Below are 26,603 nucleotides of genomic sequence, written 5' to 3'. Positions count from 1 at the left end.
GTTTAATTTTAAAAATTTTATCCAAATGAACAAGAGATGTTTAATAGTTGAAGCCTCCTTGCATTTAGAAGAGGTAAAATAAAATGCTAACTTTTAATTATAAGAATGTCAGTGTACATCATACCACAAAAAAAAACAATGGACTTGCTTATTCAATAACTTCTTGAAGGATTTCATTAATGTGCACACTATCAAGATTTATTTTTGATGAATATAAACTAGACTTTTGGTGGTGATCACAATGTAGTATATACAGACATTGAATTGTATTACTGTATACGTGAAACTTACATAGCATTATTAATCAATGTAACCTCAATGAAAAATGTATTTTCAAAAAAGATTTATTTTTAAAGACCTATTTTAATCAATACAAATCAAGTAGCATAATTTTAACAGAAGCTGGTTCCTGGTTCATTACTTGATTCCTCCAGTAATGCACTGAAATCACTTATTTTAAGTCTATAAAGTGATTATTTGCCATAGGAACAGTTCCTATCCCCATCCTCAGTTTCTGTCAAATAAAAATGAAAAACAAGTGAACACTCCACACCCAGGTTAATTGCTTTCCCTTGGGACAGAGAATAAGATATTTGCCTAAAAGCACTAAGTGCTTCTAAATATTTGATTAGGTAGGCTGCTTGAGATGAAGAGAATCTTTCACTAGGGTCTGCACATACCCTTTCCTCTTCAAAAAACACCACCATAATATTCTCATTTTTCCCCATTTGGGAGATTTTATACACACACAAATACACAGACACACACACACACACACACCATATCAAAGAAACACTACAAAACCATTTCATTGCATGCATTTTTACCAGAACTACCTTAATACATATAGATACATATTTGTTTATATCCTACCTGCTTCTAACAGGGATTTTCCCATAGCTAATATAAATAAAAACTATAAAATCAGACAATGATTTTATTAAAGGTTAGATTTATTAAAGTGAAAATCTTGTAGTAGATTTATTAAAGTGTCACTAGACATCTAAAATGGAAGAATTCTTGCTACTAAACATTAATTCAATTGAAATATGTGGAAGATGAGAAAGGCAAGTTAGTGAATTCCATGGTTCTAATTTTCTGAGAAAGTAAAACTCATTTGGTAAGAGTTTCTTTTTTTCCTAGAACTATTTTAAATTTGTTCATTAAAAAAAGAAAAATATATTGCAACCTACCTGGACCTTGTATAGCAAATTTTTGACTAAAAGTTCAGAGTTTACATGATGAGAGAGCATAGTCTTGGTAAATAAAGCTGAGCAGCTTGGAGGAATGTGTGAGATGTTATATTTCTATCACTCATAAGAACAACTTCACAGCATTCCACTGTGCAACAAAAATATTTATCATTGAATCTGTTAGGTATTTAGAAAAAAAGATTTAAAAGATTATTTGCTTTCATAAAAATGACTATTATTCATTCCTCTTTATTGATCTTGGTGTTTCAAATTCTCAGGGCATCCCAAGTGAGAGAAGACAGCTGAAGCAAAGGAATAAAGAAAAAGTTAAGAGAGAAAACAAGAAAAGACAAGTCTTTTGCTATGTATTTCCTCCTAGAGACTGTCATAGCAAGAAGAAAAGATCATAGAAATGCAAAGGAGGAAAGAGCTTTGCTCAAAAGTCATGTACTGTCAAGGGGCCTGGAAACCAATATGGACTGTGGAGGTTGGCTTTAGAGTAAGGAAACACAGTGGCCAGTGGTGGTAGATGCCCCGTAGCATTACAGGGGCAGCCTCCTAGTAAGTAGCAAGAGCATAACATCTATGCAGACCCACAAAATCAGACTGGTATAAGTCAAAGTGGTTGCAGGGAGCTCAATTATACAATGGAATCAAAACAAGGATATAGGTCTACATGAAAATCTGATTAGTACAAAATTAATTAATTTGGACTAAAAAAAAGGTTTAAAGGAAAAGTGTAAAGTTTAAAGCTATAAATCAGGAAACAAAAATAGGAAGTATGATCGAGAGCAACAACAATGTCCAGGATCAAGCCAAAAAAGCTTCTAGACAGCAGGGAGACGGAGCGATGCTGGTATCAGATGCTCATATGTACTTTAAGATAGACCACAACCAGGAAGGTGAATTCCGGGAAATGAAGGAGAGGGAAAAAAAAAAAAAAAAAGAAACAAACAAAAAAAAACCTAAAATGAGGAATGTCCAGGGCTCTGAATCCAAAAGTTTTTCCTGGATCCAGAAAAATAACTTGATTCTGTCCGTTTCTGCTCTTGGTTCATTCATAGGATGATTGTGAAAAGGCCTCCACTCCTGTCCTGGCATTACCCATAGTGAAAACCATGAATGAACCAGCTTTACACCCTTTTTACATTCCTGTAATCCACAATGGTCCTGATATTGGGCTCTTATTTCTGAAGATTCTAAGAAAATCATGTTTCTAGCCCCAGCTTCATCAAGATCTACACTATAGGAGCCATCAGCTAACTCATAGTGCACAAAGGGTGAGGAAGTGAGTGGGGGAGGAGGATGTGGAGGGTGAGGTGAGAGGTGGGCAGAGAAAGAAACAAGGGGAGGTATCAGTGCATCCACACTCAGGAGAACAGTGACAGATGAAAGGAAGGAAGGAAGATTCTAACCCCATCACTGATGAAAGAAACTTTCTGTTAATTCTAGTTTTCTCTGTCTCTTTCTCTCTCTCTCTCTCTCTCTCTCTGTCTGTCTGTCTCTCTCTCTCTCTCTGCTGCACTAAACTGTGGCGGCAATTCTGAGACTCCATTTTTCTGGTTTGCTTCTCTGTCCTTCCTGAGTATTGATCTTGTGTGTCTCAAAAACAAGTGTTTAGGAAAATGCCCACTTGGTCAACAGGACTTATTTGCATGCTCTCTTTGAATGATGGCTTTTAATTTGTATTCTCATCATTTCCAAATTCAAAACTTCTAGCCCTAACTTCTTTGAACTTCTCCTGCATGGTAGTGGATTTGCTAGATGCGCACAGCTAGCTGACACACACCTGAATGTAGCGTGATCACAACTGAACTTGCTGTCTCGCCCACGAAGTCAAGTCCTCTTCTGGCATTCTCAGCAATTCACTCAGGGAGTCATAAAGTCAATGAGTCCTACCAATCACTTCTTTGTTCACAATCGAAAGTCCTCACCGATATTGTTTCCTCTACTTAGGGCATGTTCCCATCGTTTTTCTCCTAGTGACTCACATTTCTTTCAACCCACAGTTCAGACTCACCTTCAGCTATTCCTCCTTAAAGTCCATTTTGGAATAAGTGCCCTGTCCCTATGTCCCCTCAGTACTATTCACAAACATTCTATCTGGTTTCTTCTCATTGGCAGTGAAACCATCTCTCTGGGGCCTATCTTATTAGAATTAACTCATAAACACATTAAGGTGAGGAACTCTGACGTACCCATCTTAGCACTTCCTGTCAGTCCCCAACAACCTGACACATTATAAGCCCTCAATAATTTTGCTGACTTCTATGAGAAGCCACACGGTTGACAAGAGAATCAAATTTTTTTTTTTAATTATCCCTATCCCACTGATTACTTTAGTAAAAATCTTAAGGCATAAGCCCAATTGAGGCAATTCAGTTTTACTTATGGTAATAACTGCAAAATATGTTTTTAAACATTTACACCTTAGAAAGTACATTCATATACATTATTTCACAATAAACTTCACTTAAGTAAAAGACTCTAAGTTAATTTGCTGTGCGGCTATTATTAATACTTCTATATCAATATATAGGAATTCAAATTAGTATTTCAATCACAAAAAAAGCCTAATTGGTAAATTATTTCACATCACCATTACTTTGTTTTTCCACTACTAATTCCTTGTTCCCCTCATTTTGTTTAATAAGTTCAATACTCTTTTCCCCTTCCTTTGCTTCATTCTCCAATGACTATCCTAAATACATCGTCTTTATGCCTCTAGTTTAGATCTCAATTCTTAGGATAAAGGTAACTAAGTAAAAAACAACTCAACAAGAAACATTTCGTCTTAAAGAGCATTTTAGGCCCCAAAACAAATCCTTTGCATGTCACTTCATGAAAAATGTCAAAATCTTTGCCCCAAGTGTCTTCTCATAACATGCTACATGGAAGCCCTCTGCAGTGTGGTGTCACTGTGATGCACGAAAGGTTTATAATTCCAACTGATTTCTAAAGATAACAGAAAAAATCTGTATCATTCAGCCTCAAAAGTTTTCTGGCTATCCACATGTTAAACCTTACATAAAACTAAGCCTAAAAAATCCCTCACCTCTCTTCCTCAAATATATACCATCTACTGCCAATAAAGATGATTTGACATCTGAGACACCAGAATGCAGATCTCCAGCTCTGTTCCCTACTTAGGCATGAAAGAAGAAAATCACTGTCTAGAGTCAGAAATTCTGGGTTTGTGATTCTGGGTTGTGTGGTCTTGAGCAAGTCACCCTCTCCAGTTCCAGTTCTCCCAAATGTAAAGCAGAAATAACAGTATCAACCCCTCTACATCACACATTTGGATCAAATCAGGTAGTAAATATGAAAGCTATTTGTAAACTATTAAGCTATGTAAATATAAAATGTTACTGGGTGTTAATAAAAGCTCCTTTATTAGATAAAACATCTTCACCCAACCTTCCTCACTTCCTGAAGAGCTCGGTCAATAAGCTACCCCAGCCAGTGAAACTGAAAATGCTACCTTACCTCTTGCACTCATCTATGATCTGGACACTAATTTACATGTTTTAAGACAGCAAAATAAAGCTATAATGGGCAAGAATTTCTGCAGCTAATAAACAAAAAGAAAAATATTTCCACATTGCTAGCAATCTGTGACTTGCTTGTGTCTTTTGTAAGTTCTAAGGTGAAAGAAAATCTTTATCTGAGCAAATACAGAGGATAATTTGATTCCTACCTTAAAGAGATAAAGCACCTACTAAATATTGCAAAGTAAAATTTTTATAGAATATACAAAAAACAGTTTTGTTATTCTTAAGCAACCACAGTGCTTGCACAACACACACACAAACACACATGCACAGAACTAGTATATCAAATAGCTATACAAAAAATAGCTATTTTTCATCTATTTGAAAAAAAGAAATGAAATTGCTAATTCACTGATAGTTTTAGAAAAAGTTAAATAGATGTCTTTGGGAAATAATAACTGGAATTAACTAATAACTGCAACTTAATTTGCTATTGATGTAATAAAAACCTGCCTTATTTATAATGAGAGGGTTAAATGGCTAAATTCCCAAATAATGTAGTGTCAAAAACTAAAATCAGTGCATTTCACTTGGAGGATACAATATATAATAAAGGAATAGAGCATTTTTTGTCCAACCTGGATCCAATTACCTGGTTCTGTTGAGAACTATAACCTTGAGTAAATTCACCTGTGTCTTGGTTACATATATATATGAGGGAATTAAAATACCATATTTGTCTCTGACCCCTCTTGTAGAACAACAGAATCTCTGAGAAATAAAACTTAACAGCAATTCACAGTGGGCATGTGTGCTGGAGGTCCTATGACCACCCACTACAGTGGCTGGGTAGGAAGAATTTCAGGATTCAACAAACAGTTGGATTCCCAGGTACGACTTGTTACAGTGAAAGGATACAAAGTAAAATCAACCAAGAGAAAAGGTGCATGGGGCAAATTCCAGAGGAAACCAAGGCCAAGCAAGGGCAGCTGCTAAGAGGCAGAGAAGTCATCAGAGCTTTCAGCAATTTCAAAGGACTGGAGGCAAAAATTGGAGTTCAGAGCTGCCAAGTTTCCTGAAAGAAGGGAGTTGCAGAGATGTGACCCCAACAGTTTTCCCCTAGAGACATTTGACAAATTCTGAAACTACAGTGTAAGAAGTTAAAAAGCAAAGCAGAAAGCAGCAAAACAAATAAAACAGAACATAAGCAATGGGATTTCTGGCAGTCGCATGGTACTGAAAGGAGAAGCCCCCCAGCTTCAGAGTGACTGCCAGGTGGCGACCTGCCACGTAGATAGGGTTGGAGCTAGCCAAGGAGTCTGCTACCCAACTCACTCAGCCGGGTCCCACACTGGACTAGACTAGGGAGCTCGGCCCTACTCTGTGGCCTGCCAGAAGATCCACTGAATCTTCTCTGAAGAAATAACATGTTCTTCCTTATTCTGAGATACTTTATTCTTATTTTGAAGTCTCACATAGACATTTATGTGAGAGAAATAAATTCACATTTCCAAGCGGCTATCAAAAATACAACACATAAATATAAATATATGCAATCATCAAATTCCTTGTTCAGCTAATTTAGAGACTAATAACTACTAACTCAATACATATCTGCACTCAGTGATAAAAAACAAATCCTTCTGTTATGATGTCTCAAAACTTTCATTATAATCAAATCTGGCCTGGAAGTTGAAGCGTTCCTATCACCATAAAACTTACTTTCCTAGATGATTTCAATCTCCTCTGTATAAGCATTTCATCTGCTAAGCACAAACACAAATGGTTCGTTTTTAGTTAAAAGTGACTCTAATTTTCAGAAACAAGAAGTTGTGATACAATCTTCTAGTACATGGCATGATTTATATACCTAGAAAATATCGCAATAGAATTTTCTCATAGTACCAATAAATGACTGTTTAAAATGCAAACCAGTTTCAAGTGTGTGTATCACAGCCACTAAAAAGGAAGATCCTTTTTAAAAGATTAACCTTATTAAGTAGTAAAATATGCATTAAAAACAAAGCATGTCAATACTACATGGGTAAGTATTAACCACTGTTCACATCTGGTCACAATGGTCCATATTGACAGAGACTCCTTGACCACACTTGAAGAGCTCTTCTGAGCCTCTTTCTAACTAGGTCCTGACCTTGGGCTCTCTTTAATCCAGTGGCTCTGCCTGCTGAATCCTACTTAGTTTTAGTGAGAATTCTGCTAAGTTTATAAAATATCCCTGATCACCCTGACCTGCTTTCAGCAAAATTGTCAGGTGGTTTAGCCAAAATCTTCCTTACCCCTACTATTTCCTCTAAATAATTCTTCATCTACCAATGCTGCACTATTCACCTTGACTATAATCCCCCACTTTTCTTTTATATTTGTATTTGAACCCATCTCTCTCCTCTATTGCAAAATCCTAATGTAGTGGTCTTCCTGAGTAAAACTGACTGCCCAAGCTTTAACAAATGTCATGAATGACTTTTTCTTTAACAATATTAATTCTCTCAGAACAAAAAGTTCCTAAATATTTATAAACACTAGCTTTACATTTAGAAGTAGGATAATAACTTCTGTTCCCTTCTAGTGTCAATGGTCTGTAGCGATCATTATCTTTGTACCACTTAGCCAAGAACTTCTAGCAAGTCTTTCCTACAGAACTAGGAACAAGTGTCGAGTCATTAACCAAGAAATAGTGTGAGTAAACTGATCCACAGACCTGCAATCATTTTTTAAACCATATTAGAATGTACTTTCCCTTTACCAAACACATTAGATTTTCTAAAAATATTAACACAAAATATAACATTAAGCATTAAGGCTTTCTTCAGCTTAAGTCCTAATTTATTTTATTAGTTGCATTAAGAATTTATCATAAAATTTCCTAATGTCCATGCTATATGCACCAAAAGAAACGGAGTACTGATACACATTTTACAACACAGGTGAAACTAGAAAACAAGCTAAGTGAATGAGTCAGACATGAAAGGTCACAGATTGCTGTGAATGCATTAAACCCATAGAGGCAGAAAGCAGAATGATGGCTGCCAGAGGCTGGGAATAACTGCACAGCTGACATGAGTGTCTTATTCAGGAATGAGTAAAAGAAGTTTTGGAACTAGACACAGATGAGTGACTGTTGTACAATGCTGTGAGTGTAGTGAACACCACTAAATTATTGATCTTAAAAAGCCCAATTTTACGCTGTGTGCATTTATTTCATTTCAGTGAAAAAAAGTAGTTCAAATAGTGTTTGTATATAAGATAATCAGGTTTCATTTAAGACATTTTTTTACTATTATTATGGCAAGACACTGCTCAGAATTTGGTATTTTTCAACTTCACTTTCACAACATTTTCAAACTTCAAATACTTCTCCCATATGACTAATATCCTGAAATTTAACCACCACTGCAATATCCTGATGGGAAGAATTATTAAATGTGTTGTCTGTCTCATTCTCAAATCCTTTAACTAAGGGTCACTGAGAAGAATTTAATAGTTCAGGTGACAGATAAAGTAAAAGCACATTATGCTAAGTACAAAAATACTATATAGATGTAAGCTTTTATAAGAGTTCTAGCTTTGACCTAAAGGAAACACCCACTAAGAAAAGACATAATGCAGACCTACTGCTGTGTTAGATGGAATTTTTATTATATAACAAATACAACTGAGAACAATTAAAATGATTTATGTGTGGTAATTTCCAATGAATGCTGTGGGAATATAAAATAATTAATTTTCAACTACAGGCTTCACTGAAAAGGAAGTTCTAGAACTTCTGGTAAGCATAGTGATTGTAAAAGCCCCTAGGATGACAGAAAAGGAATTAACTTTAAAAACATAAAATAGGATAAATCTGTAGGAAAAAGAGTGGAGCTAAAGTAAGTAAAGAGATAACAACAAAATGTTGGAAGGTGACAGCAAATGGATGAACCTGAGGGCGCTGAGTTCCCATTTTCTTTAGTTTGTTAAGTGCCTACCATGTGGGGGAGTGGGGGTGGATGATGAATTCCATTGCAAAACCCTAGAAAACTCCAGGGATCGAAGACACTGTCTATCTGTAAAGAATGGACTTCGGGTAGAATTAAAAGCAGAACAATTAGTTTAAAGGTTTTTGTAAAAAAGCTACTATACCTTTTAATCTTCCAGTAGGCATCCCCTATTCTAGAAAAGTATATGCTTTGAGATCCTTGTTATCCCTGCTATAAAAACAGAAAAATAACAAATAAAAAAAATTGAAAAAAGACACACATTCATACATCCCCTTGGATGACAAGAAAAAATAGGAACATAAAAATCAGCCAAAGGTCTCCTGAATTCCAAGTGAAGGCAAGAAGGCTTGAAAGGTGTCCTAGAAGCAAGGAGCTAAACTCAGAATCATAAGATCTAGCAGCTACATTGATACAGCCCACTTTAGAAAGGAGGTTGAAAAACTAAGGGTGAAAATTTCTACCTAAAGCTAAAGATTTTATAAGTGGTAATTACTAAGTCAGAAAGAAGACAAAGCATCATAGAACCGTCGAGAATTCAATGACTTCACAATGTCAATGAAGATTGGAAGTGGAAAATGCTAATCTAAGACTAACATAGCACTAGTATAACTTTTAAACCTTAAAATAAAGCCTTGAGAAGATACAGCAAAGGAAGCCATGAAAACAATGAAAAGATACCCTAGGAATGGGAAAACTACTGCAATTCTGGGTGGCACAGCCTGCTACACACTGTCGCATATGTAGTTCATTATTGACAGGAATGTGATTAAGTGATGCAGGATTGTATACCGTATAATATTTGGCCTTAAAAAGAAATCCTTATATCTGCTACAACATTGGTGAACCTGGAGGACATTATCTAAGTAAAATAAGCCAGATGACAGCAATATTATATAATGTCACTTACATGTGGAATCTTAATACAAAGTAAGTTCAAATTCATAGAAACAAAGAAAGGTGGTTGCCAGGGTACAAAGTACCAGCCATAAGATAAAGATGATCCAAGGAAGTAATGTATAACATGGTGATGTCAGTTGCTAACACTGGATTATATCATTGAAAGTTGCTAAGAGTAGATAAACACTCCCAAATACACATAAAAAAGTTAAGGATGTAAAAATTATGTAACAACTCAATAAAGGAAAACCTTCACAATGTAGATATGTGTGTGTGTGTGTGTATCAAATCAACAAGTGTGTGCTTTGATTGTCTTAAAACCTCATTTGTGAATTCTACTTCAATAAAGTGTGGGGATGAGATGGAAGAGGGTGGATGAATTAACTTATTAACAAGAAGCTTCTAAATATTAGTGAAAACAACTAGCAATCTTTGTATTTACTTCTATTACCGCTCGGCAAATACTTTAATGGATAAAGAATGCAGGTGATCACTGTCTAAGTCATCACCTAATAAAGAAAAGAAGTTCCAATTATGTTTTACTACATTTAAAACATACTACCTGATCTGTTCTGTTCTGATCTGACCCCTGAGTGAGATATGAAATGAAAATGTAAACTACCTACGAAAAATTTAGCACCCTCAAAAATCTAAAAAACTGCTTAACTGACACATATAGTAGAGCATGCAATAAATTAACAAATCTAATAGCAAGATAATATCTAACAGCAAAAACAATGAAAGTTCTTAAAAAATGGAAGTATTCCTATTCAAATTACAAATGCTAAATTCTGGTATTATGATTAAGGATTATAATACTTAATTATCTGTGAGCCAATTACTGATCAAATTTTATTGACATTGAATTTTAGGAGCAAAGATATTTAGAAGAACATTAGGCAGTTAAATTCCCAAAGGGATTCTGAATTATATTTCTAGTTAAGTGTGATCAAAAGGTTACTGCTCAGTCACCCATATGTAAACAACAACAAAATTTCTTCTGAAGTAAGAACCCTGACTCCAAACTCTCTTAATCTAGGTGTTTCCTGATACATGTACTATTACCCACACTGCTTATTTTTGGGTTAAAAGTAATCCATTAAAAAAAAATCACTAAAAATGGCATTCAAAGTATAAGAACATTTCATAAAAATCACATCCAAATACCAACATTGAAAAATAAAGATTATCACAATTTGGAAGAAAGATGTATAAACAGCTAAATTAATTCCAAAAATACTCTTCCCTGATAAAGTCTCTGCGATGCTCCTCTGCTCCAAAAGTATCGCATACTACAATGTCTTGCATACTACAGTGTAGTTAACAATAAAAGAAATGTCTTACCTAGTTACTTTGCAGCTCGATTCAATCAAATCATTTTCAAAGTCAAGCAGGCTAGAAGGCAGATTGTATTCCAGTGGGGAAGTCAGTCTTTTCAAACGCAAGAGGCCAACACAAAATTTTGCCCCCATCTCTTCCAATTCTCGAGTACCAATCTGTAATCCCTAAAAATAAAGCATTATTATACATAGAAATAGGAAATTTGCTATCCTCTAGCTATCTATAATAAAACTTAAATGAAATTTGGGGCTTCCCTGTTAGCACAAGGGTTTAAAGCACAGGACTATGAAGCTATCCTTAGCCACTGCAGCACAAGTTCCATCCCCAGCCAGGGATGTGACCCATATGGTGCAGCAGACTTCTCCTGTCTCACCCATTGCTCCTCTCAGCAGTATATTTCTGTCTATTCTGCTCCCCATTCTGTCTCTGATGAATCCTCTCACACACACACACCCAACACACACATCTGGCCTGTACACACACCTCTGGCTTATATGTATAACTGACCAAACCTTTAAAAAAAATTAAATGAAATGTATAACTATATCAATAAAATTAAAAGGGTGGTTGTTATTTTGCGTGGGCACAACAAGCACAATGTCTTAACAGTCTTAACAGTCTAAGGTTATTCTAGTCACAAAGGAAAACTCTTAAAAACATTTCTAAAGTGTCTATTCTCATTCACTATGTGCAAATTATTTTCAGTAACACTCTAGGGGAGAAAAAAACACTGATGCCTTAAGTTGCTCTCTTCAACACAGATGCATAAAGCACCTCTTTAGGAAGCAATTAATAGTCTGTTTCCACAAATCACATAGCCCAAGATTTCCCCTCACCCCCAAGAGTCACCTATGTTCTTATGCAAAAATGATTCTCAAGCTTTTTTCCTTCCCACACACTTGTGGGATATGAGACCTTTGGAACGGCTATTCACTGAAGAAACGGCTGCAGACTGGGGACTGCAGTGGGGCTCTTGCTACATGATGTCTCTCACCACTGTATGTCCTTGGTAGACAGACTAGAAGTCACTATTTTAACAAGATTTGCAGAGAATTCAAAGTATATTATAACACTTTGATAAAAACCATATTGTGCACAACTAAAATTCAGGGAAGAGTTAAATGTATGGCAGTACTGGAATTTCATTAAGTTATACTCTGTTAGTCCACAAAAGTTTGAATGTCAATTGCAAACTCTACAGAATTTGATTCAGTTTGTTACAGACTGAAAATATCAATACGTAGGCTCTCTGCTGTTGAATAGCAATTGTAATACCTTTACAATTTTAATACAAACCAATTAGAAGATTTTATTCTTTCCAATCTTAAAACCATCTTTATGTGAGGTACATGAAAAACACTATTAGATTCAGTTTCCTCTTTTTCCAAGAGAATATACGGCATAATTATCATGACACTGCAGGTAGGCACGTTTGCTGTAATTTATGTATGTATAATTAACTGACCATTAATTTCTAAAACTTTAAAATTAAAAATCACTTCCAATTTTATAAACCTTTAATTTCAAAAATAGTTTAAATCTGGTTGTTTGCAATCAAAATTTATAGCACCAGAGGAAAACAGTCTTAGTAAAGAAAAATAATTTAGTGAAGAGACATGCATTTAACACATACACACACATACATGCACACACACACAAATCTAAATATTAAAAATTTTGGCAATATCTAAATGGGATGCTACCAATTCATGAATCCTTGAATAAAGCTAATTAGATCTCTAAATTTGTGAGTTTTGTTTTTAAATAGTTTTGTAGCAGAGACAGAATTCAACGCAAACTTTCAGGGCTTTCAGTTACATGAGAAACCTAGACATGGTGGCCTCAAACTATAGACACTGGGTAAGTTCTGCATAATTAGTTAATCTCTTTGCTTCAAGCTCCCGATCTCACAGGCTTTTTTGCCCAAAACGTACAGGGAGTAAGGCCTTTGCCCTTGGATTAGTTCAGGTTCCTTTCCTGTTTCTGGTCCACAGTTCTATTTGCTAGAGTCTGCTGGTTTAATCCCCTTAAGGAATTGTTGCAGATACCAACAGAGTTGGGTTGGGCCCAAACTAAACTGAGAGGTCCAGGTGTAACCATGTATTCTTCATAAAAAGAGGAGGTTCCAAGTTCCTCGCCTCACCCAAGGTAGGGTGGAGCTGCGTGGCAAGGGGACTTGCAGAGAGACTTGGGAAAAGAACTGGAGGGACAAGGAGCAGAGGGACATGTGAGGAAGAGGCCATGATTGCTCTTGACTTTGGAATGCACCAGGGACATGGGGAGCATGGAAGGAGACATGTGAAGGAGACACAGGTGAGACCCATGGAGAAGCAAAGATCTTTGAGGAGATTCTGCATGATAAGAATCCCTACATTCCCTGGAGGAAAGTGGGTTTGCCTAAAACAATCTTTTCTTTTGCTTATAACCATATCCTACCCTCTTTCTGTCTATAAATACCCTCCATTTTGTAACCATTTGCAGCATCTACAGTCAGTGGGATTCATGAAACATTTCAAAAAGCACATGAGATCTCTAAAAAAAACTTTATAAATAAGTGAAATGTGTATATCATTAAAAGCATACACATACTTCTACTCAATAAATTAAAATGATTTTGTTTATAATGTACTATTTACACAGTTCATTATAAATTACTTATCAGCATGTAAATATATACTACAAGGTGCTTCCTTAAAAATTATGAATGTAAATACACTCAACCAGACTTTATAAGGATCTTTGGCTCAGAGACATTAAATATAAAAAAGAAGCTCGTCTTAAATTGCATGAGACTCAGTACCACTACTGCAAATTACATCTAGCTCAATGTAATAGACACTGTGGCATATAAAAAAGGAAAAGTTTTCAAATATTTTTATGAGTGAAAGCCCTGAGATATTTTACCTTATATTTTCCCTGATCACAGCCACATAAAGTACTCTCCATGGTATAGCTTCTTTGTACTCCTATTTCCCTCCAAACTACAACACGTGCTGTGGATTCTTTAGATTTCTCCACTACAAAGCTGCAGCTGCTCATGCAAAACGCTGGGGCAATATTGCTCAGTATCTTAGGCAAAGTCTGCAAAAGAATGATAAAATAATACATCAAGAAAGGACTGTACTTTTAAATATTTTCTTTAAAATATTGTTTTAATTTAAACCTAAAAAGTTCAAAAATTTTTTATGAAAGCGAAATGACTGAGCAAGATCATAGAGATGTTCTTGCTTTATCCCCTGATACTGAAAACATCAATGAGCTTACAAATTTAAAATTTTCTTAATTCCTAGACAAATAATAATCTGTTTAAAAATACAATAAAGGAGCACATTCATTGAAGCAACCACAAGCAGAAAAAAAAATATGTGTAAAACAACCGTATTTATAAACTTATAAAGAAAAATGTTCAAAAACATGAAGAAGCTTTAGTCATAAAAGATGGCTTGATGGGGCCCTCCCTGGTGGCTCAGCGGGTTAAAGCACTGCACTAAGAAGCTAAAGCCACTTCTGCATGAGTTCGATTGTCGTCTGCCCCAGAGGTGACCACATGGCGTGGCAGACCTCTCCTGACCCGCCTGCTGCACCCCTCAGCAGTGTACTTCGTCCATCTGCCTGTTCTGCTCCCTACTCTGTTCCTGGTGAATCCTCTCACCCTCTGCACCTCTGGCCTGTACCCCAGCTCTGTATGAATAAATAAATCTTTAAAAAAAAAAAAAAAAAAAGATGGCTTGATGTATTGAAAGGCTTTTAATACATCAATTATTTTAATGCCAAGTCGCCCAAATACTAATAAGCTAAGACAATCATAATCAAAATGCCTACCATTCTGGCAAGATGGCAGCAAAAAAGACACCAGGCTCACCTCCGCCACACATTTACAACCAAGTAAACCAGGGATAATATACCAGGAGCAATACTAGGATGGAAAAGGGTATGAAAAGGCCAGATCAGACCATCTGTGTCTCCTGGTAGAAAAGGCTATTATTTGCATCTGAGGCTATGATATTTAAAACACCTGCCTAGGGTCCTCTCTGGGGCACAGCAGGTTAAAACACAGCACTGAGAAGCTAAAGCCACTTCAGCATGAGTTCAATCCCCATTCCAGAGGTGACCACATGGCGTGGCAGACCTCTCCTGACACACCCACTGCTCCCCTCAGCAGTGTACTTTGTCAATCTGCCTGTTCTGCTCCCCACTCTGTCTCTGGTGAAGCCTCTCACTGCCTCTGCACCTCTGGCCTGTACCCCAGTTCTATATGCATAAGTAAATAAATCTTTAAAAAAGAAAAAAAAAACACCTGCCTAATTCCTACCCAGGGCCAAAATCAAGATAATAACTGAATGTTCTCACTAACCAGAGCGTAAGAACCAGGATCTTTGTAAGGAGAGCAAGTACATCAGGGTTAGGAGTCATACTCAGGAGTTAAGAGATTAACCCTAGGCTTGTGGCCATGTCTCAACTATAGTGCTACATCTAATGCTAGTCACAGCCTGGAGATTGAAAATGGCATGAAACTCTATGAGACATTTTAGCCAGAGAGTTGACGGAGGGAAGGAGAGCAATGTGGATCCCCTCCTACACACAACTTGGGTACCCACTACAATGAAGGAAGCTTAAATGAGCTTTAATGCTCACTGGAGGTGACATTTTAGGTATTCTACTGTCACCAGCCTCCTAATACCTATCACCTTTTACTAACACCAATGGCTTGGCCATCTGAACAGATATAAAGGCACTGGCCTGTGAATAACAGACACCTAACGATCCTGTGAATAACAGACACCTAACCCAAGATTACATCCAGATTCTCATAAGCAGGATATAAAGTCACTTTATCACAAGAAAAGGAAGTTCTCCATTACAATCCATTTCTGAAAATTAAGAAAGAAAAGAATATATCACAAATGCTAAAGTAAAAAACCCTTAGAGAAGAAGACTTAATCTACAGAACTGCAGAATATGCCTAGGAGTTAAAAGTAATAATTATAACAGTGCTCATCAAGTTAAGAAAAACAATAAATACAATAAAGATCAACAACATAAGACTGTTGCCAATTAGAACTAATGGAACTAAAAAATACTATATTCAAATTTAAAGATACAAGAGGGTATCAACAGCAGACACAAGAAATGGAGACAGTAACCTTGAAAGCACAATGGCAGAGAGCACAGAAACAACGAAGAGGAAAAATTTCTTAAATATTAAAGAGTTCTTTGGGATAACCAAAAAGAAATGACATCTGTATCTTGAGGGGGTCCCAAAAGAAGAGAATGGCACAGAATATTTATTGAAAGAAATAACTGCTGAGAAACATGTATACTGGGATATAAACTAGAAGTCATGACCCAAGTGTCCCAAAGATTGCCAAATTCTAGAACTTTGGAAACACAGCATATGGAAGGGAAATAAGGACAAAAATAAGCAATTGGTATTACATCCAATTAAAAGGCTTTACACATGAGAGAAAATATATGTAGATTAAAAAGACATCCTACTAGAAGAGAGAAAAATAGTCACACATTACACAAAAGACAAGAGGTTAATATCCAATACATAAGGAAAACTTACTCAATTCAACAATAAAAAATGAAGCCCAACTAACAAATGGGAAGCAGATCTGAACAGAAAGAAAATTCAAAATTAAAGCCATTATTAGTTAGCGTCACTATTGGAGAAAAACTTTATCAGTCGCTACATACTGGCACACTGAGTAGCCACTGGAAAAAACAAGCTGAAGTCACTCTTCATTAAATTAAATCTAACCATCTATTAGGCAGACATGTTGGTGGGGGAGAGGGTAGGAAGGTGTAGTGGGGTGAGGGCTAGTCCCAACTATAACAAACTCATTAAATAAAAGGAAATAAATCTAAAAAAAAATTATAAATTTCAGACCAACTAAAGAGACAGATAAGTAATATTCATAGACAGTAATCTACATGTCATAGTCATATCTTTCTAACTTAAATTCAATGCAAGTCTAAACTAAACTGCAATAGTTTATCTAAAAACTGATCCTAAAAATTCATAATAAACAACAAAAGGGAAAACAATTTTCAAAAGAATAAAAAAGGAAAATCTGCCCTACCAAAATACCAATTCTTATAAATCTACAATTTAAACAATGTCACATTCAGAGGAACAGAAGTGAATGACTACAATAATAGAGAACAACCAACATGGAAACATGGTATGTAACAGATGGCTATACAGAATTGGCAGAGGAAGGATATACTGTTTAATAAATGGTTCTGAGACAACTTGTTATCCATGGGGAAAATGAAATAAAATTAGATACCCACATCTCAATACCAAAATAAATTCCAGATTAAAAATCTAAATGTGAAAAGCAAAACTTTCAGAAGAAATATTTTAAATGAGGAGTGGGAAACCAAAAATGGCAAAATGACAACATTACTAAATCTCAGTAGCATAAAGGTTGAATTATTTGCTATTGTTTGGTACAACTTTGAAATAATTACCCTGTATCCCACATCTTCCACAACATCGCACGAAGATGCATTATCACTCGTATGCCATACTGTCTCTTTGATGCTGCAGCCATACATAAATACATTCTTCTTTCGGGAGTGGCCATGATAATCACAATAAACCTTCACAAGATAATATTTTTAAAAAATTAAAACCTTTGAATAATATGTTGTCACATAAATCTGAGTTATATCAAGTTCCTGAAAATCACTCTGAAAAAAGAGCACAGTTTCAATTTAACTTTCAAGAGCAACATTTTCAAAATGAAAATAAAAGACTTGTGGTCAATGTTGTCCCTCTGCAAAGTTTTGTTTCCTTACTAAAGAAAGATTAATTTAAGCACTACTGGAATGGAAATATTCTAAATAAAAGCTGCTGAAAACATCAACAATATATATGTATGTAGTGCTCTCCAATCACAACGACACTACTTTGCCCATGTGCATTCAGATGAGCTCAGAAATAACCTACTGCTAGTTAGAGAATTTGGAAGAATACCATTATCTCAGTCTTCAACAGTAAAATTAAATACCTAGGGGGGTCACCAATATTTATAAAAAAAAAAAAAGAAAAGTGGTCTGAGAATTATAGAAATTAAACATGATGAAAATAAGAGTATGGATATATTGTAGTTATTAGACATCATAATTAATATATAAGTGATTGATAAAAGAAAAAGATATTTTAAAGAAATTGCTTTTAAAAGTATTAATACTGAGCTTTTATAGCCAGAAAATAACGTATAAATAAATCATTAACTAACTTTTTAGATTAACAAAGTACAAATAAATATACCACTTACCAGAGGTAAACGCTTTACAGCAGCCAAATACTGTAGCAGACCTTTAGCATGGTAAATTGTAGGATGCAAATCTGGATTTGGACTTTGCCACTGTCGATTCAAATCCTCTCCACTTAAAGAACAGCGGTGACTACACATACATAAAAATAGAAATTGGTACAATAAACTCATATATTTATGACTTTTATATTCTATTCCATTAAATATTTTAAATAGATCTAAATGTTAGACTCAAACCAACACATTGTATTCATTAAATACACCTTAACTATATGACACGTGCAAGATCTTGTGTTACATGCATTTTAATTGTGTTAAGCTTTTGGATTTATAGATCAAAATTTTCAAGCTACAGAAAAAGTTAATTCTCAATTCTGGATTTTTTTCCTCCATAGTTCATAAAATTTGTTCATCATATTTCCCATTCTGATTACATAGTTTTTTTTGTCTTTTGTTTATACTAATAAGTATGCATTTTATTATAGCTATTATATAAAAGTGTTATCTGGGCCCTATTAAGAAAACTAAAAATATGAAAAATATATGTTCTTGAAAAATATATTCAAATATATTTTCATTTATACATGTGTATCAGAATTAAAAATGAAAGTGTGACAAGAGAAATACAAACAGAATTCTAACTGATCAATGTTTCTGAATTAAAACTAGACAGAACAACCAGTCTCAGTATAGTTTAGTAACCAAAGTACTCACTATCATGTTTCTTTTAAAACCCAGTAATTTACTAAAATATGATAAATATTCACATTACTTCCATGAGTAAATAAAATATGGTATGTTCAAATTTGGAGATGTTTATGACAGCTCGATCAGATTCTATCTTTCAGAAATACTAAAGAGACTTTGTCTAATTTCATAATAAATAAACTACATTGCTACCTCCACTTACAAGTAGTCATCTTCCGGTTACTTCCAGTCTAAAGTACTCCTTTTGACAGAAACTATACCTGCTCAGATAGAGATTAGTAGATGGAGCTAACATTCCACACCAGTGGAAAGAGACCCCACAGATTTCTAACTCTAACAGCACTTATAAAAAAGAAAAAGAAAGGAATGTGTTAAAAATCTTTTTCTTATGCTAACATTGTGATTTTTCTAAGACAATTCAAGTAAGACAGAAAGATATGAAATTATATTCTCATGAATAAGCACAGAATTTCTCCAATCATATTATATACAATCGTAATTGTATTTAAAAAATAGTAATATACAAAAAATATCATATATTACAATCATATTGTATATTACATATTAGTAATATACAATTATAAGTAGTATACAAAATATATATTTTTTAAATCTGTCAAATTCCCCACCAAAAACTTCTTTGTTCTAGAAAAATCACTAGATTTCTTTTCTGAATTAACCCAGACACTGTTAATTCAACATGTCTATACAGGACCACCACAATAATCTATAATATTTCTATAACTATTGCTTAACTTACTTTCCATTGATGACACCATCTGGATTTAGCATAGGGACAATTTTAAAAATATAGGATTCTCGTAAACTCTGAGCAGTAGGGTTATTACTCATGAGATACTCCAATGTTCCTTTCATTACCCAACTTGCATTAGTTTCTCCAGGATGTACCCGAGCAGATAAGAAAACGTAAGGGCGATTTCCTAAAGTACACATAAAATCTCAAATTAAAATGAACAGCTTCTAAAAGTTTGTATGATGTTCAATTGGGGGCACTTAAGAAATATTTCTATTCAACTGTGAATTCTGACATAAATCCATAGTTAAATTCAGTATACCTACTAGGAACACCAGGTCTTATAGAGTAAATAAATACAAAATTCGTATAAGCCAAAATCTAAAGTAGTTTATATTATGAGCATAACACAATAAATAGTAACTGAATCACTTCTTTATTTCTCAGTTTCTAACATATTGTTTGATTCTATAAAAGCTTGGTTTTATACAGAACAAAGAGTTAGGGAAGTTTTAAATATAAAATGACTTCTCATAACATCATGAAGATAAAAAAAGAAAAAAAGTAATCTTATCCTTAAGTCACTATGACAAAAACAGGGTGGGAGGTGTAGTGGCAGAGTGTCCGCAAAGAAAATTTAAAAGGAAGCTGTTTTCCACTACACATTTAGAAATGAAAGTCTACCCAAACCATTCAGTTCATCTGCTCAATGTGTTGACGCACAGCAAGCTCTTTCTCTTTCCTAAAAATGCTTCACAGGAAAAATTAGAAAAGTTTTCTTTATTAGTATATATGCTGCCAAAAGAGCACAACAATTTCCGTTTTGCTTTTTTTTTTTAACTACCACAGCTGTACATTTGAGGCAACTTTTAAAATGTAAATGGTGGGGAAAACAGTAGCTATTCGCTGCTAGCATCACAAAATTGATAGGTTTCTGGGCATTTTGTTGATAAATAAATTAGCTATAAAAATTTAAATTGAGGGCCCTCTCTGGTGGCACTGTGAAGCTGTCCCAGCCACTGTAGCACGAGTTTGTTCCCCAGCCAGGGAGGGGACCCACATGGCGTGGCAGACCTCTCCTGACCGGCCTGCTGCACCCCTCAGCAGTGCATTTCAGTGTATTTCAATTTACTCTGTCCCTGGTGAATCATCTTACCCCCTGACCCCACACCTCTGGCCTGTACCTCAGTTCTGTATGTATAAATAAATAAATCTTTTTTAAAAAATTAAATTGATATTACTACATTAACTCTTAAAATAGTTTGCTATATTATACTTGGGTATAATTTCTAAGGATAAGAAATTTGAAAAATCAGTAACAAAAATGATCTTGGAGGTCATCTCTTTCAGTGCCTTCATTATCAAAATGTGGAAACCAAGGAGAGAAGTAGGCTCGGGGCTAGACAACACTAGAACCCTACGGATGCCTATTCTTAGCAGTGTTTCCTTTATAAAATATATATGAAGCAAAGAAAAATGGGAATTTTGAGTGAAGGAGACAGACTTACTGAATTGACAGATATGTTCATAATAATTAGATTCTGGCATCGCTGTAATAGTCACCAAGGGACAGCTGTTTCCAGACAGGGTTTCACATAACACATCTTTTCGAAAATAGATTTGCTGAGGATTGTGTGCCGATTCCAATTTTTGAAGATGCATCTTGATAAAAATTTAAGAGCAAAGTATACAAATAAATCATTTAAAATTCCCTATGACCGACAGAAATAAAGCATCCACATCTCCACATAACTAGAAAAAAATCAGATTCCTAATCTCTTCCAAAACACCCTCAAAACCAGATATAGTTCAAATGTCAGTATTTGGGAAACTTGAAAAAGGGGAAGATACAGTGCCTACACCATTAATTGTGTAACACTGCAAGTAGAGCCAGCAGCAGCAACCTATAATAAGCACATTAGCATCTGCAACAAAACACATGAAGACCACTCTAAATGGAATCAATATGCTAGAAAAGCTCACATCAATTCAGGTCAGACTTTGCTGCTAAATGGGGTATGAAAAAGCTTTAGGTTTTCAAAGACTGCCAAATTTAGAGACTGTGAGGAACTGTAGACCTACAACAACATTCTAGAAGATGCAGAATGAAAAGTATGTAACACAGGTTTTTAAAACAAATTTTCCTTACTTCAAGATTAATAAAAATTTATTGTATAATGTCTGGGAAACACAGACTATACAAAGGAAAACTAAGGCACCCATAACTGCATCACCTAGATTAATACTAACAAATGCCAACGTATAGGAACAAAATTATGATTACATCTACAACTTTGTATAACTTGGTTTTATCACTTAATTACTTACACACACATACCCATAATTATAAATACTATCCCATATCATAAAAAATGTTAATATGACTTTTGAAAACACAATTTTTAATGATATTTAATGTGATTATACCAGAAATAAACTGTTCAATCCTTCATTTTAAGATATTTCACTGGTTCCCAAACATTTACTTATATTCATTCATTCACAAAAAAATCACAATTTGCTGTGTGGTTAAATAGTAACCATTGTGTTGCTAAAAAAACTACACCAGGCTTGGGGGATAGAAAAAGGACTAAATGGACACTAGCCTTCGGAAAACAAGAGTGCTGTGAGAGCCGGAAGTAAGGGAAGAGGAACCTAGCTGAGTATGGAGAGTAGGAAGACATCTTACAGATAAAACATTTGAGATCCAAAGGATCAGTGACAAGGACAAAAAGAATGTTGTGGTACAAAGTTAAGGCACACCGGAAGACAAAGAATTCATAATGAAGAAAATCTCAAGGAACTGAAAAAGATTCATTATAGCTAGACCAGGAAGGAAGGGTGAGAAGTAACAGAATTTGATCCCAAGCGGAGAGCCTAGTAGATTAAGTTGTTCCCAAAACATATGTACTAGTAGTAATTGAGATAATGTCATGTGAATAAGCTTTTTAAAATTTTAATAGTTATTTTACTATGAATTAGTAAGCCATTTAATGCATTAAATCTGTAATTCCACAGATATTAACTTAAGATGATGTAAACAATAAATAACAATATTTTATTTAAAATCTAGTTAAAGATAAATTTTAGTAAATAACAGTTCAAACAGTATGCAGATATGGTATACATTTTGAAAAACAGTAGATGAATGAGCCATGGTAAGAATGTCAGACTTCACATAAATAGCCAGAAATAGCACTACAGCGTTTTAGACAGGTTATTTATAGGCTAGATTTGCCACCAAAGAGTTCTCTTATGGAAAAGACTGCTGAAGAAAAAAAGGGAATAAAAGTGAATTCTACAACATCAGTTAGAAACAGGTTGACAGGGCCCTCCCTGGTGGCCCAGCAGGTTAAAGCACAGCACTAAGAAGCTAAAACCACTTCAGCCTGAGTTCAATCCCCGCCCCAGAGGTGATCCACATGGCGTGGCAGATCTCTCCTGACCCACCTGCTGCTCCCCTCAGGCATGTGCTTCATCAGTCAGTCAGTCTGTTCTGTACCCCACTCTGTCTCTGGTGAATCCTCTCACTGACCCTGCACCTCTGGCCTATACCCCAATTTTGTATGCATAAATAAATAAATCTTAAAAAAAAAAGAAATAGGTTGACAGAAGTCTGGGTGAGAAACAGTGGAGATGCCATTGGTAGAACTGGTAGTGGTAGTGGTAGTGGTAGTGGTAGTGGAATTGGAAGGAAGCAGGAAAATTCAAGATATATTAAAAATGTTAATGTTGGTAAAGAATAATGTATAACCACATAAATAACACTATATATTCTAATGCCATGTTATTCAGCACAGTAAAATACCTGATTGCACCTTTATTGTATGTTCTGATCTTTATGAAAATAAAACATCTCATTTGGTGCTATTAGTCTTGATATCTCTTCTGTTCTATAAATTATATTTTTCTTTCATGTTCCCCTTTCTATTAAATTGCATGCTTGTTTCCAATCATACCTTCATGATCTCTGAACATCAGGACATTCTACTCTGATACGAAATCTGCCACAGTAATTACATGACTCTCAAAGAATCCACATATTATTTTAAACAATCTGGATCCCGGAGTCCATATAAAAACACTAAAAGAAATTAATTCCATACCCCATACCCCCTCCAAAAAAAAAAAACTACATCCACATTTTTCTCCTATAATATTTTCTATGAAATTCAATGCTTTATGTTACAGGTAGAAATCTTGCCTAATTAAAATTTATAAATCATAGTTTTAGACCACTGTATATTTTGACATAAAAGGAAAGCAAAAATCATATAAAATTACCTCAGCATTTATTTCTCTTACATACATATAAAGACTATACTCTCCCTTTTACTCCTTCTAGTATTTTATAATGTATTATTTTCTAAAATCTTCAATACTGAACATTTTTATTTTAAGAAGATATTTAAAGAAATTTTTCTTCAGTATATAACACAATAAAGATCATAGTACAATTTGATGAGTTTTTACCTGTAAAGTTGAATATGTATATGGGTAGTGATAAGCAAAGTAGCAAACATCATCTTTATGTGGAAAATTGACAGTGAACGTAATTGTATAATAGGATTTCCCCTTTTGCCCCCCTGCAGCAGCTGAACTTCTTGAGAAGTGATTTCTGCAATAGAAAGAATAAATTATTAATTTCATCCAAACAAAATTACTGATTTTCTTTGCCATTTTAGTAAACAGCACTTCAGTAGTAAAAAGTAAAAAGAGCAAAGCCATGGTTTGTAAAATGTTTAACTTAAATACTTCATAAAAAATAGATTTGGTGCTAATGAAGCAATGATTTGCCATCAACCAGCAGTACTTTTCATTTCTAGATTACTAATTCAAGTGGAATTCAGACAAAAAGAAGCAGAGATGATGTTTCTTCATATGACACAACAGTAGTGCACTGCGCCAGCTGTGATGTGTTCTTGCCAGAAACCAAGCCTGAACTTAATCAAGCAACTATACCTATTATTTTTTTTTAAGATTTTATTTTTTATTTGTACATACAGAACTGGGGTATAGGCCAGAGGCTCAGGGGCGGCGAGAGGCTTCACCAGAGACAGAGCGGGGAGCAGAACAGGCAGATCCACGAAGTACACTGCTGAGGGGAGCAGCGGGTGGGCCAGGAGAGGTCTGCCACGCCATGTGGCCACCTCTGGGGCAGGCGGGGATTGAACCCATGCGGAAGTGGCTTTAGTTTCTCAGTGCAGTGCTTTAACCCGCTGCACCACCAGGGAGGGCCCCATATACCTCACTATTATTTGATAGGATTCAGTGATACAGAAAAATGTTAGCACCTTAGGGAGGCAATCACCAAATCAAAAATGTGTAAAATCCTCGAAGACAAATGATCAGTTTCCTCAACAAATAAAGGCAAAGCTATTTAAAAAAAATAGGGAGGGGGGAGAAAAAGGAAGCCTTAAATTTAAAAAGACTGCAGGGACATATCAACAAAAGTCAAATGCTATGTGTGGTCCTTGATTAGTCTGGTTGAAACAAAGGAGCTACATACAATACCAAATTCACAAGACAAGTGGAGAAGTTTGAACTGATGGGATTTTTTTTTTTTACTCTATAAGGAAATTTCCTTAAATGTGATAAAATACTGTGGTTAGATTAGCTTAAATATATATCCCCAAAAGACAAAATATATTTATGGATAAAATATGTTATCTGGAAATGCTTTTTAAAAAAATAAGCATACAAATATAACTATAACTAAAACAAAACTAATGTGTTGGTAACAGTTTACCTTGGTAAATACATGAGGTCGTATTACCCTATTATCTGCTTTTGTAAATGCTTGAATATTTCCAACATAAGGTTTTAAAAAGTATATATTACACTCCAAACTTTAAATATAGCTGACCTAAAGATGCTTTGTCCAGAAATTAAATTTCTAAAATTCCAAATCACTTTATATTATTGTAAGTCACAAAATGAAGTCATGGCCTATAGATTATGTACTCATGCACATAACATACAAAATATGTTCAAATTAGGAAAGATTAACCACTATATCTTGAAATACATACTCAGTGATAAGGTAGCTAAGGGTGGAGGAAAATATAAGTTACAAAACTAGTCCCTTCCAGCTCTCTTTCCACAAAAAGTTTAACATCTAATTGGTGAGATAACTTTACCACATCAGGTATATAGGAGTTCAGAGCTTCTCATATGCTTATAGAAAGCAGATTCATTCTGATGTTACAAATAAAACAAACCAGCATCAGAGGAGTTGACTGATGTGAAGTAAAAACACAATGCAAAAACAATAGATTTTAAGCCTCGCTATTTGGGTCTTAGGTTTTGAAAAGCAACTACAACAGTGCTTGTTAGGTAGAAAGTGGTTAAAAAAAAATGTCTGCTAAACAGAACTGAACTCCAGTTCAAGGTGTTGAAGCAGACAAAAGAAAACAAAACCTCAAAAACAAAAATTCTTGCCATCACCTCTTATAATCCTTAGACTCACCACCTGTCATGCTACAATCATTCACTTTGCAATGTGATGATTTCTACTGTGCAAAAAGAGAAAAGCATGAAACAAACAATACTTTGAAAAACATCATTTTACCCTTAAACAATCTAAGTAATTCTGACAAAACCTAAGCAAACATTGCCCGGATCATCACTGCTTCTTCCCAACCTGATGAAACAGATGAACGATGAGTTGTATTAACCTAACCATTAAAAGAAATAGGAAGTTTATTCAGATGCAGATAAATTATGATTTCTGTTCCTCACTTATATACTATTTATTTTACTATTAAAAGTAGAGGGGGGAGGGAAGTGCACGGGATTATGGTGATGGCACACGGGTGACTTGGTGATGGGAAACCCGAGGGGATTACAATTGAGATGGAAAAAAAAAATGTACAAAATGATGTAAAAATAAACTGTTAAAAAAAAAAAAGTAGATGGGGGGAAGGGAG

General features: G+C 34.9%; 1 protein-coding gene across 2 annotated transcripts in view; it reads right to left on the bottom strand.

Moving 5' to 3' along the window:
• The window catches only part of AGTPBP1 (ATP/GTP binding protein 1), a 107,567-nt gene that overhangs the window by 1,395 nt on the left and 79,569 nt on the right, over positions 1 to 26,603 (bottom strand). Inside the window, exons 19-26 of one of the 2 annotated variants that reach the window (XM_012721525.1) lie at positions 24,148 to 24,292; positions 21,183 to 21,336; positions 19,681 to 19,861; positions 18,213 to 18,342; positions 17,401 to 17,532; positions 13,825 to 14,001; positions 10,924 to 11,084; positions 8,825 to 8,892 (exon numbers count right to left, since the gene is read on the bottom strand). In XM_012721525.1, the coding sequence (XP_012576979.1) occupies positions 8,850 to 8,892; positions 10,924 to 11,084; positions 13,825 to 14,001; positions 17,401 to 17,532; positions 18,213 to 18,342; positions 19,681 to 19,861; positions 21,183 to 21,336; positions 24,148 to 24,292 (1,123 nt within the window). In that variant the 3' untranslated portion in view covers positions 8,825 to 8,849. The remainder of the gene's footprint in view (positions 1 to 8,824; positions 8,893 to 10,923; positions 11,085 to 13,824; positions 14,002 to 17,400; positions 17,533 to 18,212; positions 18,343 to 19,680; positions 19,862 to 21,182; positions 21,337 to 24,147; positions 24,293 to 26,603) is intronic. The other variant, XM_004677521.2, reaches the window with a different exon arrangement.

The sequence above is a fragment of the Condylura cristata genome, unplaced genomic scaffold (assembly GCF_000260355.1).
Source record: "Condylura cristata isolate star-nosed mole 26May11 unplaced genomic scaffold, ConCri1.0 scaffold00006, whole genome shotgun sequence".
Lineage (NCBI taxonomy): Eukaryota > Metazoa > Chordata > Mammalia > Eulipotyphla > Talpidae > Condylura > Condylura cristata.
Note: the sequence above shows the minus strand (reverse complement) of the source record. Positions and strands in the feature narration are given on the sequence as shown.